This window comes from Hippocampus guttulatus, chromosome 15, assembly GCF_054856545.1.
Source record: "Hippocampus guttulatus isolate MCC_2025c chromosome 15, RoL_Hgut_1.0, whole genome shotgun sequence".
NCBI classification, from domain to species: Eukaryota; Metazoa; Chordata; class Actinopteri; order Syngnathiformes; family Syngnathidae; genus Hippocampus; species Hippocampus guttulatus.
The window spans coordinates 6301065-6320244 of NC_141275.1; the positions used below are offsets into that span (position 1 = coordinate 6301065).

A 19180-nucleotide genomic window follows, 5' to 3' on the forward strand; every position below is an offset into this window, starting at 1 on the left:
AGTGTAGAATCCGCTCACCTGCCCTGACATGCCGCACGCCCCTCCTCCTCACGTTCAAACCCCCTCCAACACCCGACTCTTTACAGTGGCCTCACATCAAAGTAAGTAATGGATACTCAGAAAAAGCCACACCTTTGCCTCCTTCATCCAATTCAACTGCCACTCAGTCGACTGGTAGTCAGCACATATCACACACACACACACACACACACGCACACAGAATAATTTGTCACGCAGTTACAGTTAATGCTGTCTTCACTTAATTTTTAAAATGCTACCCGCTTCCAAAAACATTCAATTGGTTGCACAGTGTTCCCTCGCTACTTGGCGTTTCGATTATTGTGGCCTCGCTCTATTGCAGGTTTTCATTAGTGACCATAATTTCAACGATTGCAGTTTTACCTCGCTATTTTGCGCATTCTTTTTCTTCCTTCCAAGTTGCACCAGTCCAAAATTATTATGATGATTATTATTTTGGGGTTGGGGGGATGTGGGGGAAAGAAACCCAGACCATGAACACAAATCCCAATTACCTCATTGTGGGTACGTTCGGAAATACACTCTGAGCGTGTTGCTTCACTCCGACAGTTGAAAAACTCAAAACATCGTTCAACTGTGCCGGTCAGTTCTTCAGAGTGCCTCAAAAATAGGGCCCAACTTTCGGTTCTCACAACAATTAAGGTGCAGTAATCCACCAGGGTTGTACCTTTGGCTACAATGCGACGCAGGGTTATGGTTAAGGGAAGCCATTTTAATGTAAAAAGAAAAACTTTTGCGTAGTTCTGAAGCCAATGTTTTGTCGTCCTTGTGTGCTGCCGGAGTGCAGAGCGCACTCAGCTCGCATTAATTTACGAATGCAGCCTGTAATTAAAAGTTTAATTTATTGTGTGCAGCAAGTGTTTAGAAAGATGGCAGCAGTGTGCGGGCATTCGTAATGGCTTCATAGAGGCATCGTTTTGTGTTACGAGCCAATTTCAGACCAAGCTTTGGCTATGGATATAAGAACCGGCTACATTTTTTAATAATTCATTTAATGTTAGCTTGTATCCTCTTTTGCTGCGCCTACGCGTTGATTAAATCAACTGGTCTCAGTAAAGGTGCAAACTCTATCGCGTGGTTTACATGTGAAACGAAAGCCGTCTGGCCTCGGTCCACTACAAGTCCAACTCGCTGTTGGAGCTTTTGTTTTCACTCTGAATGTCTTTGTAGCCCTCAGCTCCTTTGTATTCTGTGATGCAACGCGCAGCTAACATGATAAGCTAGTGTGTCAATAATAAGCTCCCACCATGCTTTTGAATATCATGATGGTGATGTAACTACATGTGGCATCTAAACAGATTAGAATGTTGACTTAACAGACGCGGCCTTAGTTTCACATGTTCGCAGTTAGCAGCCACATCGATGTCTGACAGCACATCTTCTTTTCATCAAACTGAAGAGAAAGTCGTGCCGAGCGCAATCTGCTGTTTGCTGCTCTTTTATAGCCTGCATAAAAGTTCATAATTGTTCATGTTATAAAAAAAAAATAAAATAAAAATAATGCCAGTTTGGCTCCACTTCATTCACTAACCATTTGCTAATCCATATGGCAAACGTATTCCTGTTTACATTCTTGTGACCAATAAGAGAAGAGACCGTGGTTTGTGTTCACGCATTTTGGTACGCTTGGAATTTTTACTGTGTGAATACAAACTGAGCCAGGGGGGCACAGTATTTACAATCCCGTCAACTGATTCTGAGAAAGCAAACTACAGGTGTGAGAGCCTAGTCTTAACTCGACAAAGCCACATTCACAGATGTGCCTCGTGTGTGTGTATTTTTTTTTTAGTCTTTACGATCATAAAGTATTCAGGATAATCTCTGTTGACCAGGAACACACAAAGTGAACGGTCAACCCTGTTGAGTTCATGTTTGAAACTGATACTAACATAAGATTAGAATTCAAGACACTGTTACAAAAAGACCAGGCAAGTGACTATGAATAAGATAACATTTGTGCAACAAATGGAAATAGCATGCTAACTATCCCCCGGTGACACTGTTCATGTTAAGCGGTGTTGAAAATGGATGGATGGATGCTACAGGACAGCTAACATCATAAACTTGAATTTGACGCTGAGCATATTTTATGCACTGCTGCCCTTCCTGGAAGATGATGAATTTGCTTTTCAAAACCCTCGATTGCGCGGTTCTTATCTTGGTGTCCCACAAAAAATAAAAGCCACGAAAAATAAGACAACCTGGGTCTTGTAAGGGGCTAAAGTCACACATGCAGGCAGTTGGAAGTTTTGTGCCATATTACACTTGATAACCACGGGGGGAACCCAAGAGATGAAAAGGAAGGAAAAAAAAGTTTCCTATTTACGTTAAAAGTGCAGCGGTCCTTGTGGGTCAAATTCTTGACATTAAAGTGGATGACCTGTCAAACACAATGTCCACAACATAAATGCAGACTGCACCTGTTTTCAATGCCATTTAACCCTGCTATCACCACCACGCGCCCACACCCCTGTCTGCTCCTCATTTAGCCAAGCGGCGTGTCCCTGGGCCGCAGTAATGCTTGCCGTGTGCCGAGCCGCTCTGGAGAAATGACAGGGCAGGGAGAGTCCCGCCTTGGGCCTATAGGCACACTGCTCTGTACTCTGTCATTAGATACTTTAATGCAACGGCAGAACCACAGCATGCACGCCTCACTCTTCCCCTCGCCTCTAGGCCTTTCTCTTTCACTCTCACTCCGTCGCGCCACACAGAGGATTCCACTGTGTAATTTGCCTCTGCACTGAATGATGTGGGTAGTCACACCGGAAAGAGAACCTGCATGGTCCCCACAAAAAGCAGTATGCTTGATTGATTATAAAAGTATAATGAGTCGGGTTGTTTTTTTTTGTTGTTGTTTTTTAACGTGGGGTTATTTGAAATGTCCAACATGACATTCACTGTATCCAAAAAAAGAGGAGTGTCTAAAGATGTGTAAAATTACAGAACATACCAATTGGCATGTTACAATTTGGTCCAAACCTTTTTACACCCGTATTTGAACCGACTAGAACCACCTGCGTTGTCTTATGTGAGAAGAGGAGACAGCTGTGGAGGACAGCAGACACGTGTCCACACAGCATAGCCACAAAGTCATCAAACTTACAGGAGCACTCTTGCGTTGGTCGGTCCCAAAGAGCCACACAGTCATTTCTGCTCCAATATAAATTTTATATATAGATATAGATCTATATATACTTTCTGCTCCAACATACATTTTATATAAAGATATAGATATATTTTTTTCAACTAAAAATGTTTAACTCATTCAGTACCAGCCAATTCTGGACCAAGTCTGAAAAGACGTTTAAAAACGTCTTTGGGAGTGAATGAGTGGTGGCAAAAATACGGCTCTGGTCGAAGACTTCCAACAAGATTTCTTCTTTCATCTCAAAAGTGTTTGATAAAGTTGTCAAGTTACCTTCATTCCACACCAAATTCATTCAACGAAGATTTTATGGTCCCCCCCCCCCCCTTTCAATAAGCACAATCATACCGAAACTGAGAAGAGCCCATTAACTGTGGATAAGGCACAACATCTGATTTATGTATTGTCATTCAATTATGTTAAGAAAATAAGAAGAAAAAACAAAGTACGATTGTCATAACATTAAGTATTTTTCTTGTGGGGATCTGTGCGTTTTTGTTGAAATTAGGACATGGCTGCAAAATGAAGGGACTATGCCCATGTCTTAAACCCACAACAAATAGCAAGGTCTGCACATGTGAAGTGACCTTCAAAATAAAGTGCAGGAATGACCCCCGTGAATGTGAAACGGGTCGTTTTTGCCATGTGGAGAACACGATGTGATGCCAGCTCGCTGGCTCGCAGACCACACTGGAGCAGGGATGCAAACAAATAGCGTTGGCTGAGCTCAAGCAGGCCACCCCTTGAAGGAGAGGGCAGATCACTGGCTCGATGTGTGTGTGGTCACCAACAACATCTGTTTGCATCATGGCATCAACATTTCAATAGTCGACGTAGCTGATGCATGGAGCGCTCCATTCATTTTCTTTATTTTTCATCTTCACTCAAGTCATCGGCGAGATTGAGCCTGTCCCATCTATCCTTGTGCATGTGGTGGTTAGGCCCTAAACTGATTACATGCCAATCGCAGGGCAGCTCCACCATTTGTAATACACATGTTATTATTAATACAGAGCAGTGATTAAATTGCAAAGTATTGTGCTTTCAGAAAATTATCTCATAAATTTATAGTGCAAAAACTCGATAGCTAGGAGCAGTTTTTCAGCCCGGGGGTTGCGGCTCACATGTAGCCTTCATTTTTTTGGGCAAATGGGGCAGTTATGATTGAGCCCACGAATCTCTGCCTAGCAACAAGCGGCCCTGGCAAGGAAAAGAATACTCTCCTGTAGTTAATAAACGTTTTTGTACTTTATGAAAGGACCGCAACCTCTTTATGTTTCTGTGCAATTGTACTTTGCTGTCGGATGAGGAATCAGAATTTGGCGGAGGGGAGTGTGGCAAAATCACGACCCTGCCTGGTTGAAGTGACCCAAAAGACTTTCCGAATGTAATCTAGGACTATCCACTCATCTATTTAGCAAAAGAGACATTTCATCAGATGTGGATGAAAGTGAGATATGAATTATAGTGCAACTACACGAAGTTGTCACTATGCCAACCGGAGAGATAATATCCACTTGGATCCAAATAACAGTGGGTTGCGAGAGAGTACTGTATTATTATATTCAGAGTATATACATATGTTAAGTGGTTGTTGTCCCACCATTTCTTTTCATATGAAAACAGTAAGTGCTGTGACTTTTTAACCCCATAGTCACTTTCTCTCTTGTTCACCAGAAGGACTGTTTGACAAATGCCATGTCTGTTGCATCGTAGTGGGTGTGTTTACTTGTCCAGTTAGTGTATTCCTATGTTTATCCTCTGCACGCGTAAAGATGAAGTAGAACCGCTTTCAATCCTGGAATGAGATCTCATAAGTGACTTCCGGCTGCGTCACACAGCAGAGACATGGGGAGTGTGCTTGTGACCTTTTTCTAATATGAGAGGCAGTAAGGCCAAAGGTATATGTAACAATGTACGCTCAAACCTGCCCACTGTAGCGTTCACCTGCAAGAAAGTATTTCAAACATTTCACTCTGTCTGTGTTAGACCCCAAATGTTCTAATTAGAGGAGGAAAAAAAAGTGAGAATTTTCCTGTCAATTTATGTGTGTTAACAGGGCACAAGCGTAGAAGGGATTCGTTAACAATATTGCATGTAATCAAGGAAGTGTCTGTTCCTTTCTTGTCATGTATTAACTTTCCCTTTTTTGAAGTGTTAAATAATGTTCGGCCTTCAGTGCTGTCGCTCACCAAACTAGGTTTTTCATTAACTTGTGAAATGGATCAAGTGAGTGATGCTTTTTTTTTTTAAACCCGAGTCCGCCTGCCTGTCCTGTGAACGCGGATTCAGTTTGCTTGCGTCTCCTCATTAGACGCAGAGAGATGCCTGTCACTCGCCGGCATGTGATGAAACACTGATGAAAAGGTGGCGTTTTGTTTTCACGCTCTCCTCTGGCGACGCTTGTGAAACGCGTTTGTGAGCTTTTGTAGAATGGGCCCATAGTACAAACATTGTTGAAAGCGCAGACGCCCTCACACAGAGATGGCCTCTCAGGTCAACCCACCTCTGTTGAGAAGGGAGCGCGTGACTTTTTCTCCGCCTTGCCGCCTTCATCCCTAAACAAAAAAAAAATCGCTACAATGACCAATATTTATCTGACGTGCCCTGCCAGGTTGATTGTTGTATTTCAACTCACGAACTTGACTGCTTCACTCTGGTCTCGTTGCTTTCTTAGCAAAGTTTTCAGCTGCAGCATGCAGCTGCATTGGGATAAAAGGCTCTCGCTTGAGAGCCAGACAGAGGAATGAGTAAACAAGCAACTGCTTGGGGGAAAAAACAGACAGGAATCCAACAAGAAAATCAACAAAATATATGCATCTGTTACATGAAATGTCAAATATCTGCCAATGAGCGTGAATGGGATGACTGTTCTGTACCGTTTGGCATTTGACTAAATCTTCTTCTTGAAACCTTTTTTTGGACCTAGGTCTTATCCTCGTCGATGTGTGTGGGGTCCAATCCTATTCGGATGATATACAGACTGCAAGGCTCGATCAAATTTCCATTTTAATCTTGTGCGAAGGACATTAAGTAAAAGGCAGAGGGCAGTGATCTAAGAGGACAATAAAATGACGCCAAATACACCAAGCATGGTGGAGACGACCAATTTATATGGGGGGGGGGGGCAATTTGTTCATAATGCCTTGTGTTGGCATTATGTACAAATTGGAGACAGTCGAATGTGGTTTCGTTTATAGTTTACAATGAAATCAAACTGACCTGAATTTAGATGTTTTGGGGGGGTGGAGGAGGTAAAGGTGTAAGAGGCAGGAGCAGGTATCGTTTTAGTTTTCATTAAAACCCATGGCCTGATCAAATATGACCCCTAGGGTTTGTTAAGCTACAGAGGACGTTTTTTTGAAAGTGACCTAAAACAGCTAAGCCATCTTTTTTGGTGATTTGCAGAAGTTCAGGTTGAAGTTCAATTGCCAGCTTTTGATGTTGTATCAGAGCACCCCACGATTGTACAGTATCAGAGGAAGCCACTTTCCGAGTGGGAATTGTATCCTGCAAGACGACCGCTACTGTGATGAAAATGATTGTTCCTGTCCCAAACATTGATGTTGTTGTCACCATGCATCGAATTATCTCAATGCACAAAGCCACGACATCTGTGTGAGCACACCAGAAAGGCACAGTCACCCTAACGCTGGTTGCACCTTGTACACCTTTGGTGCAACTAACTGTGCTGAGTATGTCAGTGTGTAAGGGTCTGTTTAGACATTTAGAATGTTTTAATATTGTTCTTTTTGGAGTTCAAATTATTTGTACTACTGTACTGTGGTACTTTCACATAGGGTTTGTTGGGGGGGCGGGGAATATGTGTGTGACAATCATCGTGACATTGTAACTTATTAGTCAATCTAACAAATAACTATTGGTTAATTTTTTGGTACTTTATAGTTATTGATGGTGTGATATTTCTGATGGGGTCCTGCAGCCTTGTTTTATGAAATTAACTGCATTAGTAAGCACTGCTTATTTTGAACAATGATGCAAAGCAGTTGAGCAGAATGCGGGCACTTGTAATGTTTGTCATGACGCACACAGAGCAGTCCCTTAAGCGTGCACAAACAAATAAATAATCGGAGGATGAAATATTTTGTAAGTCTGTCGGATAGGTAATGACCTACAGTCGTTTGTTGAGTCTTAACAAACGTGTGAACAATCAAATGACTCCGCTCTGTTTGCTGTCATTCTGCCTGCGTGACTCCACATAACTTCCCCCCCCCCCCCCCCCCCTCACTCAGGAATAACAGTCACGCTCTTCAACGTTATGAGAAAGCTTTTTGGCCGAGCAGCAAGTTGGTACTCTGGCCATGAGATTCCCAGGAACACATTTTCAAAGGGGAGCCGAACATGTGCTGAGGACATACTGTCATTGTGTGACTGCCACCTAGTGAGCATTCCGTGCTTTCATTTTTGGCTTAAGTGGCAGATATGCCTGTTATTTTGTCAGCAATGTATATGTCATATTCGTATTGGGAAAAAAAAGAAAACATTTTGGTTACTTGAGACAACTCCATGTTGTGGTTACTTCGAAGCTAGAGCTGAAGTTGCTAGCGTTGGCCCAGGCATTTGTTAGCAAAGCAGCGTGCTCCCATAACATTGCAAACACTGTGAACTGGTTTACAAAAAAATGCTAAAAAAGAACTAACTCAAAACAAAAATACATCTTATTTCTGTGTTATGTCAGATTAGATGGGGAATTTGGGAAGTTGGTGGTTTTTAAGACCCAACACGTTCGGCAGGAAACATTCTTGGAGTCAACAAACTCTCTTAGTTGAGGCCCTAGATGGGTGACTACCTGACTTTTCTCAAAAATATATATTTTTTTTCTGCTAATTTTTCTGTCCCCAAGATTTTAATCACTAGATTCTGTTCATTTAAATCTGAATCATGGTTGACTTTCCCTTTTCTATCTTTGCATCATGTCATGTTGTCATTTGCTGGGGTTCGGGGGGAGGGGGTTGAGGAAGGGAAAGGAGAGTTATTCTTGTTCAAATGCATCAAGTAAAAAGATGTCGGAAAAATAGTGGATGTGCATCTATAACTCTCGTCCTGTGTTTCCTCCCGCAGGCCCGCATGGCACTGGAAAAGGGAGCTCAGGCGGTTATTTTCGATGTCAGCGATGATGTCAACGCGGCTGTCGAGGTGAGTGTGAAGGCCCTAGAACCTGCACTTATGTCAAAACAAAGATGATCCCTAGTTTGGTGGTATTTCTGCATCTTGCTTGTTTGCACAACTGTCATTCAGCTGAGAGAAACAGATTCCCTTCCCCGCCCGGTCGTGCTGGTGGATGCTGACGATGCGGAGGAGTTGATGGCTCTGGTCAACAAGAACGAGGAGGCTAAAGTTCGTATTGAGATATTGGTGGAGCCCAGATGGGTAAGCACAGGCTCACAAGAGCACACAGACACACACAGCTGCAAGACTTTTCATTTGTTGCCTGGAGAGGGGTGGGGGGGGGGGGGGGGCAGTTCTTTGAAGGGTTGCAGGGAAGAACTTTTGAACTGTGAGATTTCAATGACATGAGCCAATATTTCTAATCTCTGTGCTAAATAGACTTTTAGTGTGTTATTGTATACATGAGAATGTATAATTACAATGTTACAAACATTTGCATGGACAGCATGTGGTGGCTGTTGCCCTCCTTTTTTTTCTTTGTAATTGCATGATGCAGTCTGTCTTATAATTAATATTTGCTCCATTTTCAGCCACATTATGACGTGGGTATCCTGCTCACCATTGTCTTTGCAATCGTGACCATCATCCTCATCTTTGCTTTCCGCTACAAATGCAAGTCCAATAGAACTTGGGTAAGTGAAACCAACAACACTCTTACACGTCAACCTTTACAGAAAGCCATTTTAGCATGTTTTCAATATTCCTGATATCCGTCTTAAGGTCCATGCACAAGTCTGCTCTTTATCCTCACTAATGGGACAACTTTGGCAGACTAGGATTGCTACAGTACATGTTACTAGTGAGGCAAAACTGCGCGAGTTGACATCTGCGTGTTTCTATAGTTCTTAATTCAGCAGGACATCAAGGATATCGGCTAAATGCTCAAACAGCCTTTCCTTCCGTAAGCCTTCTAACTTGTCGCCTCACTCATGCAGGACTCGGTGCATCAGCAGACCATGCGGGCAATTAGTCGATTGGAGACCAAAACCTACATCTCTCAGGGGTGCTCAGGCTCACAGCGCCCCCGTGGGGCCTGGGGTTCAGCGAGCAGCTCCAACTCCACCCCAGTCTGCGCTATCTGCCTGGAGGAGTTCCAGGATGGCCAGGTAAGAGGAACTGAGCATAGGGCCTCCTGAGCTTAAGACATAATTAGGGCTGGGTGATTATGGAAAAAAAATAACCATCACAATTAATTTTGAGTGATGTTGAAATCATGATTGATTCAAAGTGATGATTTAGTTAGTATTAATTCAACTACCAAAACTCAGTTCCTCCGACCATCATAAGCTGCAGCCGCACCTTTGCTACATCAACCCCGTTGCTGCATTGCACACATTCAAACCGTTAATATGCATCTCCCTTATCTCTTAATCATATTTATTTAATCTTATTTTGTTGTTCTTTATTTTATTTGCACAAGTCTTGGGGCATCCTGGGCTAACATAAGACTTCTGGTATCGTATTCCTTGCCCATATCTCATGGAAATGTCAATAAAATTTCCTTGAATCCTTGAGAATTCCACTTTAAAAATAACTTGGAAGAAAAAAGAGAAAATAAATAAATAACAAAGTAAAATACCGGTAAGAATATGCTAAAATAATAACACATTTTAAAAAACGTATTAAAAATAAATAATGGCCGTTCCTGCGGTGTGTGCTGTGGCCTCTCAGGGGCAGTATGATGCCATTGATGGAGTACACACTTGGAGAGACATTAGAAGAGTAGAGAAAGAAAGTTGTGATTGAGATCTATCAATATGATGCGTTTTTCACAGATTGGGAAGAACATGTGCCTTTGAGTAACGTTATGTTACTTGCATCGATGTGTTTCGACAGTGTTTGCATGTCAATGTGTTATTTGAAGGCATATTATACCAGGAAACTAATACAAATTTCATGTTAGCATGTCAATGCGATTTTACATACCTAGCAATAGCACTGGCACCGTTTTTTCTAAAAACAAAACATAGTATATTTAAATATACAATACGCAAAAGTGTTTTTGTAGTTTGTTTAGTTTTACAGTAAACTCCAACTGGGGTCGCATTAAGCATTTAAAAGCATACTCAGGGAGGGCAGAATCACAACATTGGGAACATTCACACACAGACCAATGTTTGGCACCATAATCATTTTAAGATCGAGAAATGCCAAAATCAAAATCCCAATTAAATTTTGATGAATTGTCCAGCCCCTAATATAACTTGTTCTTATTAACATTCATCTCTCCCCCCCCCCCCCCTTTTTTTAACCCAAGCATCTCAGGATCATCTCCTGCGCTCACGAGTTTCATAAAGATTGTGTTGATCCCTGGTTACTACAGCACCGCACCTGTCCTCTGTGCATGCACAACATCATGGGTGAGGATAAAGCCCATTTGCACATAATCTAATGAGATCTGTTATACAATAGCTGGATCAAAAAATAACTAGAACATTCCTGAATAGAGTGCAGTTCTTTGCAAAGGTGGACCTGTTTACAAAGGTAAAAATAAATAAAGCGGTTTGTTTGAGTGTTCATCGGGCGGTTAGTTCGCAGTGTACTTCCTGCTTCACGGAGAATGAAGTCGGCACGTTACAAATGAAGAAGAAAGTCCCTTTTTTTTTTTCTCGTCTTGTTGCCAAAGAGTGTTCCATTGACTCAGACCGCAGAAATAGATTGCATCCACGCCTTCATTGGCACTCTCAGAGAGGTTAGTTTTAATTTCCAATGACGTCTACCTGGACATTGTCATAGTTGAACGTGTTTAGTTTTGATGACATCATACCAATAATTTCAAACCACTATGCCATGGCACATTGACAACCAATCTATGAACCCACTTTTTGTGGTGTTTATTTATTTTTATGTATTGTGTTTGTTGGTGGGGGGGGGGGGGGGTATATTATGCCTAGGGATCTCTAGTGTCATATATGTGCCTTAGCTCAGTCAACATCTGGAAACAGCGCCTTATACGACATCGCACAATGCTGTTATTATTAACTTGTATTGGCTCTGATTCGATGATGCAGGTATACCAAATGATAAGGGCAATGACTGGAAAGTAGGAGCTAAAAGTATCGTTGCCTCTTCTCATTGGCCATCAAATAACATTTGTTTTTAGATTCTCTGATTTATTATCCTTTGGCATCACTTTTTTTATGAATTTAAGAAATGAGCATCGATACCAAACAATAGTGTAGCATGTCTTGTAACGATGGTTGTAATCCACAGGGGCGGAGAGGCATGCCCAGAGGAACAGACACCAATCCAGTCCAGAACAGCGTTTCCTCCACCCTCAGCCTTACAGCAGTCCACGAAACCACCCGTTCCCCCAGCATGACATCCCATTTTCTATGAGGCCACTTTATCCTCGTGGTCCCTCGGGCTCGTATCCCCCTGTTGGCCACTACAATTCCTCCTCTCCAATGGACAGCCAAACCCTACGTTTGCTGACCAGCAGGCCGCTGGGTGTCCCCTGTGGGTACCACCTTCCAGCAGAGGGTCCCAGGAGGCCTCACAGGACTGGCGGTAACTGCAGGACCTCTACTCACCACTACACCCCCCGCCGGTCCTGCCACAACTACCGCTCATCTTGCCCAGCTCAGCGCAGCGCTTCCAACTCCAGAGTGCACCACATCGCCTCGGCCACCCCACAAAGCCGCGGAGTGGCGGCCCATGGTCGACTGGACGAGGGCAGCTGCTCCGGCGGCAGCTACCACACGGATCGCAGTGGATATTTGGCCGACGGGCCGGCGAGTGACTCGAGCTCAGGGCCGTGCCACGGCTCCTCCAGCGACTCAGTTTTGAACTGTACTGACGTGTCCTTGCAGGGAGTTTACGGCAGCTGGTCCACTTTCCGCAGCTCACTGAGTAGCGACTACGATCCATTTGTGTATTATGGGCCGGGCTCCGTCGAAGTGGAAGCCCAGGGCCGGCCCAGGTCTCTGGATTCTGTGGTGAACAAAGTTGGCTGCTCTGAGGAGCAACCTCAGACTGTGTTTAGCCACATCCACTACCACCGCCATAGACACCACCACTATGATGATGGGGAGCACAGCCAGGACCCAAGCAGAGGCTCAGATGAGGAGCAGGGGGCCGGTGCAGCCGCAGCACCTCCTGCACTCGTCTTGGATAAAGACTCACCCGTTGCCCCCCCAAAGCCAAGTCACTGCCAGTGCCAAAAACCAGACTGTACACATCTGCTGCCCATTTCTGGGACAGAAGGTCGGGATCCGGACCCGAGCACGTCTTCGGGGCCTTCTGTCCTGGTGTCCTCTATCCCCTTACATCTACAAACCCACTGCTGCCACCAGGGACATTCTCCCGCAGCTCTCGGACGGAGCTGTGGGCGAGACCACCCTTCTGTTCGTTTCCACCAGAGCTTGGACCTTCAGGATGATCGGAGCGTCCGCATCCACTTCGGCCAAAGCTCGGGCTTCTGCTGCTCTCCCCCTGAACTTCACCCCGCCCTCCTTCCCGTACCTCTAATTCTGGACTCGGGAGGTATAGACGACTGGCCCTGCTGTGCCGGGGCCCATGTTGTGTGGCAAAAGCGGGTGCAGGAGGCCCACTCTGAGCCTCATCTCCTGGGGACCAAGACCTCGATTGAGAGACCTCCTTGCAGGTCCCAGCATGGCCTTGCTGCAGACCGCAACACAGACAGTTGTTTATACTGCCAAAAAATGTACCACAATCAGGGTGAGTGTTGTCAGTTTCTTTGATCCATTCTAACACGACCAACTATTGAACTTTGGAAAGGTTGAATCTGCTTTATTACAAGATCATTTTTTGTTGCCAGCTTATCCTCACAATGATATATTTTGTGTTGCATTTCAAGCGCATCGTTCATCTGGCACAATTCTATTTTTTTTTTATATACTGTACACGTATAAATTATGTGTCATGGCAGCATAAATTACAGCAGTGGAATCCAATATCGGAATCAGGCCTCTTCCAGATGTTGATCATCGTATGTCTGCCAATGTTATAACACACACAGATATTCTCTGTCTATGCTATCACGATGACGTCAAAATACATCAAAAAATAAATGCGTATACACATCCGTGACGCTGTAAATCTACGAATACAGGGGAACCTCTGAAGCTGAATGCCCCTCGGGTCATGCAATGTAGAAATCAACCACAGTGGGCCTTAATTTATTCAGTGTAAAATGTGAACTCTCTGCTGTATTTTGCTCTGTCTTTGACTTTTTGTGCGAAACTAATTCTCATCGAAGCGCAGCCTCAACAATTTTTTTTTTCTTCATGTTTTACATTGGTTAGCTTCTTATACTTAGTCGACAATAGACAGTGTTCCAAAAAAAGGCATGAAGCGCATCTGCCACGTGAATCGTCGTTATCGGTCATCATTTCAGAGTTTTTCCCGCCTTATAATAACAACGATTAACTTCGGCGTATCTAATATTCTCCTTTATCAGCAGACTCTTTGAAGAGCCGTTGTTTCTTATCCAAGTCGATGCGTAAATTCAACTTTTCTTTGATGTGTCCGCAGGATCTGAAGAGGAGTCTGGTGTGTGAGAACTTGTTTCCCTAATATGACGCTGCTATACAGAGCCAGAATGGATGATCCTCTTAGTTGCTCGCACTCTTGCCTGCTGCCACCTACAGTCGTTTTGCTTGCCAAGTCTTCGATTCCCTCTTCAGAGTGTCTCATGAACATCATTTTGTTTCGAATGCTTGATGACGAGATTCCGGGCTCAATCACGAAACAAATTAGCACCTAACGCACATTCGGTTGCTTTGCATGACCATCCGGAGTTGATGGGAACACCTCCACAAAGGGTTTAAAGTGTGGAAAGAGTGGGAAAAGGGGCTCTTGTTCTGGCTGTTGTCACTCACGGGGTCAGACTCCATGTGTGCGTGGCTCACCTAATTCAGAAGAACTTGATTTTGCTCACCGCGGTACCTTCATTCATTCACTCACGTGATCGAGATCTTCCTCCTTGCTGAGTCGAGCCTCAGCTGATCAAACTTTTCTCTAAGCCTACCTCAGCTCAGAATTTGTCTTGCCTCACACAGGGTTTTCTTTCAAGGTACTGCTGTAGTTTTTTTTTTTTATCAAATCCAAGTAACTCCCACAACCTAAAAAGATATCATGTTGCTAATTTGGCAGAGGGAAAGGTTGATTCAGCTGAAAGTTCGGTGAGGTCGCTGAGTCTTCCGTGGGCCTTGTTTTCAATACAGTACTTCAATAATGGCAGCTCCTTTCAGCATTTTTTGTGCGTGGTTTTATTTTTTATTTTTTTTGTTTGTTTGTTTTTGGTACAATATTCCTTTAATTTGTCCAAATGACTGAATAGTGTTGCCACCATGACAAGCAACTGTCTCCTTGGCACTTTGCATCTGAGGGATGACCTTTTTTGATCTTTTCTGCTCAGCTCATTACCCCACCCCCCTAATCTTCTCCAGCAACTGAAGCTCCTCAAAATTGTTTTACATTGTAACCTTAGAAAACACTCAGTGCCTTTAAGTTTTCTACATACCAGTGGTATAAAGCCTAACGAGAGGCAGACTTTACTGCAGGGTGCCATAGCTCAGAAGTGCCACGTGCTGTTGACATGACGCATGAAACGAATTATAAAACCGGTGTCTCATTGAGCAGCAACGGTTTTTTTTTTTCTTTCAATCCAATTTTGCGAACAGTTGCAAAGACGTTTGCCAGACATTCCCAAACAATTTTGCCGGTCGCAAACAGTTTTTCCAAATTTTGAACATGTTCCGTCAAGAAAAAAAAATTGGGATCATTAAAACTGTTGGCAAACGTCTTTGCGAGCTTGACAGGACCCTGATGAAAAAACAAACTTCGGTATGGGCGTACACACTTGCAAACCTTCGCCGCTCAGTGAGGTTCGGCCATTCGGGGAGGATCCTGAGGAAAGACCCTGTCCCAGTGAGCGGCAAACAATTGCAATATTTACGAAGGCGGCGAACGTTGCGCTTTGGACCGGGTTTGTTTTGGTTCGTTTGAGCTCGCAAATGATCGCTGAACGGTTGCCAGGCTTTCAGCAGATGTTGACCTATACTTTTCTTGTCGCAGGGGAATTTAGAGCAAAATTTCTTTGCAACAAGAACAACTACCTAAACTGTTGGCAAAGGTTCTGCAAACATTTGTGACCTTGAACGAACCCTCACTACCTCTGCCAAATTTTGCTACTGTCTCCAAGAATCACAATCGTTGCCCCCTCATTGGAGGAGGTGCTGAATGTCTCAGTAATTGCCAAACACTGGAAATTCAGTAATTCAGTTAAATCAAAGCTAGTTAAAAAGTGGGGGCCCCACTGAAAAAATAAAATAAAGGGGCTCCTCGGTTCTGTTCCTACAGTGGCCAAAAATTGTACGAAAGTGACACCTATGAAATGGAAAAACGGTAAGCACACAGCAGTCACCAAACGTGCTTTCTTGTGCCCCGAGACGATATCGTTTTTTAGCTATGTGACGTTTGTAACCGCAAAATGTCACGTGAAATGTAAACCGAGGACCCCTGTATCGGGAAAAATATCTTTCCAGAAAAAAAAAAACAAGTACAATTAAAAGAGTTGAGTAGTGACTCCAAGTCAAAATATTCGAAGGTTATTCTTGCAAGGAGGAAAGTGAACAATTTCAAGCATAAAGTAGAATTGTTTCAAGACAAAAGTTGTTTTTACGAGATGAAGTCAGGATTTTACAAACTTGAGTTTAAATCTGAGAGGGAAAAAAACCTTCTGAGCATACCGTTGTGAATAATACGATAAAGAGTTTTAATTTGACAAGAAGAAAATACATTTGTGTGAAAATTAAAAAATGAATTACGATGAAATCTTTGGATTGTATGAGGACAAAGATGGCATAGGTAGTGAGGAAAAAAAGTAACTTTTACTTGAATTGCAAAACGCTTGCTTTCACGTGAGTTCTCGACACAACAGGATCACTGTTTTGTCACACATAGCCTACGTGAAATTACTTTTGTATGATCACCAACCAGACTTGTGTGAAACAAATATTAATATATGGCATGCTTCAAGAGGGACAGACACAGCAGCTGCTTGTCTTGTAATAATGATATTTGTCTTTTAAATATTACCACTTACCATGATCAGTTGAGTTTGTGTTGAAAAAGTGTCTTTTTTGTTTTCCTCGTGACTTTCTGACCTTTGTCTTGGAATATTACAACTTTATTCTTGCAATAGTTTTGACTTAGTTACATAACATTTTCATGCTTTTCCCGTAATACCCGCAACTTGAGGCCATTAACAGAGCAAAATGTTGCTTTTTGGCGTGCCCCTTAAAATCCCTCGGTCGACGTTTACCCGTCGTCGTATTTTGTCACTGTCAAATATGCGTTATCAACTGACACCAAGTTGACAGTCGCCCAGCCATTAATTTGCTCTGCGCCCTTTTAGCCACTCAACACTTGACCTTTGCACATACAACCACAGCACGACCGATCCTTTCTCCACATTTGCAGTTTCCCCCTGCTCCGTGCAAGTCTGGTAGTAGTTCTCATGGCCCCTCTTGCCTTGCCTTACTTTAACTTTGACAAAGGGCAGTTTTACCGCAAATATACTTTCGTGCCAATTGACGTTAAAAGCTCGCGGGCATTGCAATGTAACTGGTAGCACTTAGCGGAGCCTCATATGTGCCTTACGCGTTCACGAGCCACATCGCAGATGTTCTCTGCTCTCTATGGCCAGCCAAGGAAGCCAAATCAAAACAGTGCCTTTCTCGAACGTCTCCTTTTTTCCTACACCTCCACCAATTGAAGTAAAATGAAAGTGGTAATCATTTTGGACTCGAAAGGACAATCATGGAGACATACTGTACCTATGAACATGCTTTACACTAATCTCAGCTAAAGAATTCGGGCGTCCTTGCCTCTTGTTTTTTTTTTTTTTTTTTTAATCCCTGGTCGCTTTCTCTGCCATGGATGTGACTGAATTCAACCAGCACTTTGGGTGAAGCACATGTATACAAAATCCAGAAATAAAATACTACATATTAAAAACATAATTTAAAAAAATTTAAACAAGCCCAAAAAGGCAGAGCATGGAATTTTCATACAATTTCAAACAATTCTGTTTGTGTATGTTTTGCAAGAATTTTAACCTTAACACTGCCTTCTTTTTTAATAGAGTGCAAAAATAAATCTCTCCAAAACCCAAAGGGATCTCAGTATATTTTCGATACTTGTGTACAAAAAGAATACAACAGAAACAAATAGTGTTGTATTTTATATATATACACAAATATATATATAATAGAACATTTCAATACAGTGACTTGTCACTGATGTATTTATTTACTAATATATATTTATCCATTTTGTCCAGGTTTGAAAGGGTGGTTTCTGTATAGGTCTTTTTTTTTCTGTATGGAAACTAACCACAGTACCATCACAAATGTATCAACCTGTCTTCATTCCAATTATATGAAAATAAATTATTTTGAAATAAATCAAATGGCTATGTTTTTCTTGTATGACAAACATTCATACGTTACATGCAAGTCCGGATATATGCTCGGACAGCCCCCAATGTGACCCAAGCGTGGTACCTCTAAATAGTGCACTATCATGCTCAGTTTGGATTGACACAATCCGGGAGGCAACAATGTTTTATTTTTAAGGTTTGCAACGGCATTAAACGGAGTTAAGTGTGTCAACGGTGGTTCCCTCATTTAGCTACATGAGGGTCAACATGTCAGAAATTTTCAAAGTCAACAATCGTGTTGCGAATTGAATACTGAAGCGCTTTCTGTCAAGTGGCGTTGTTTAGAAGAACTAAGGGCAAATACTTGATTTCTGCCACTGTTGAAATGTGTTTCTGTAAATCAAATTTGGTTGACTTTTGTTGAAGCATTCCTTTACTAATAACGTGAATTACAGCTTTACTTCGGCCTTAGTGAAACTTCTGAATTACATAACATTTTCGAATTAAACGATTGATATACGATCGTGTACTTAACAAGTCACTCCAAATTGGCAATGGAGCGCTTCACCAAATGCTTTTTGACCCTCATGGCCAGCCGTCTTCAGGTTTAATTTGGAGCTCAGCAACTTGTCGTGCGACGAATCTTTCAACAGACCCGCAACATAAAACTTCATACCATTGATAATGTGGTTCAAATCATAAATACCGGTATTACACTTGAAAAAAAATTAAGATGCCTAATAATTCGGGGCATAATTGCGGAGAAGTGGTTCGATTAGCACGGTTGATGAGAGGTCTCAGGTTGTAACAGGCAGGTTTGTGTATACAGTACTGGGACTCCCTCCCGTAGTCCATAAACATTCATGAAAGCAAAGGTTAATGTAAGAATTATTAGGATATTTTGAGTCTAAAAAGGCAAGTTGTGTAAATATGCCTGGTGACAGGCTGTCGTCCAGTCCAGGGACCTTAATTAGGTCAAGTACTGTAGTTCTGTATTTTTTTTTCAAATATTTACCTTTACTCCCCTACTCTACCTTTCAAAGCGTGTCTGTGCCTTCCACTCCTTCTTTTGTCCAAACAGGCAACTGCCAAATACGGAAATAGGTGAAGTCAACTCAGGTGGTGAGTGGTGATTGATTGAGAGCTCTGATGCTCCATTCCAGGAAAAGTGCACGGGGACGCCACTCAAACTGGGAGATTGATGCTAGATTCAAGGAAAAGTGCACGGGGATGCCACTCAAACTGGCAGTTCCAAGTCGCAAAGTCGAAGAACAAATATCTCCCCTGACTTCACCGTGTTGCTTCATTGACAACCCGTATGGTGACACATCAAAGGCCAAACAAAATAAAGATTAGAGAGCTATATTTAGCTATCTTATGTTAATTTTGTGATTTGA

At 42.7% G+C, this 19180-nt stretch overlaps 1 protein-coding gene across 1 annotated transcript in view; it reads left to right on the top strand.

Annotated features, from left to right (window-relative positions):
- The window catches only part of rnf43 (ring finger protein 43), an 88029-nt gene extending 70227 nt beyond the window's left edge, over positions 1-17802 (top strand). Inside the window, exons 3-9 of the mRNA XM_086131766.1 lie at positions 8267-8341; positions 8444-8575; positions 8905-9006; positions 9310-9480; positions 10632-10734; positions 11588-13054; positions 13871-17802. Of these exons, the coding sequence (XP_085987892.1) occupies positions 8267-8341; positions 8444-8575; positions 8905-9006; positions 9310-9480; positions 10632-10734; positions 11588-13054; positions 13871-13896 (2076 nt within the window). The 3' untranslated portion in view covers positions 13897-17802. The remainder of the gene's footprint in view (positions 1-8266; positions 8342-8443; positions 8576-8904; positions 9007-9309; positions 9481-10631; positions 10735-11587; positions 13055-13870) is intronic.
- Positions 17803-19180: the final 1378 nt, after the last annotated feature.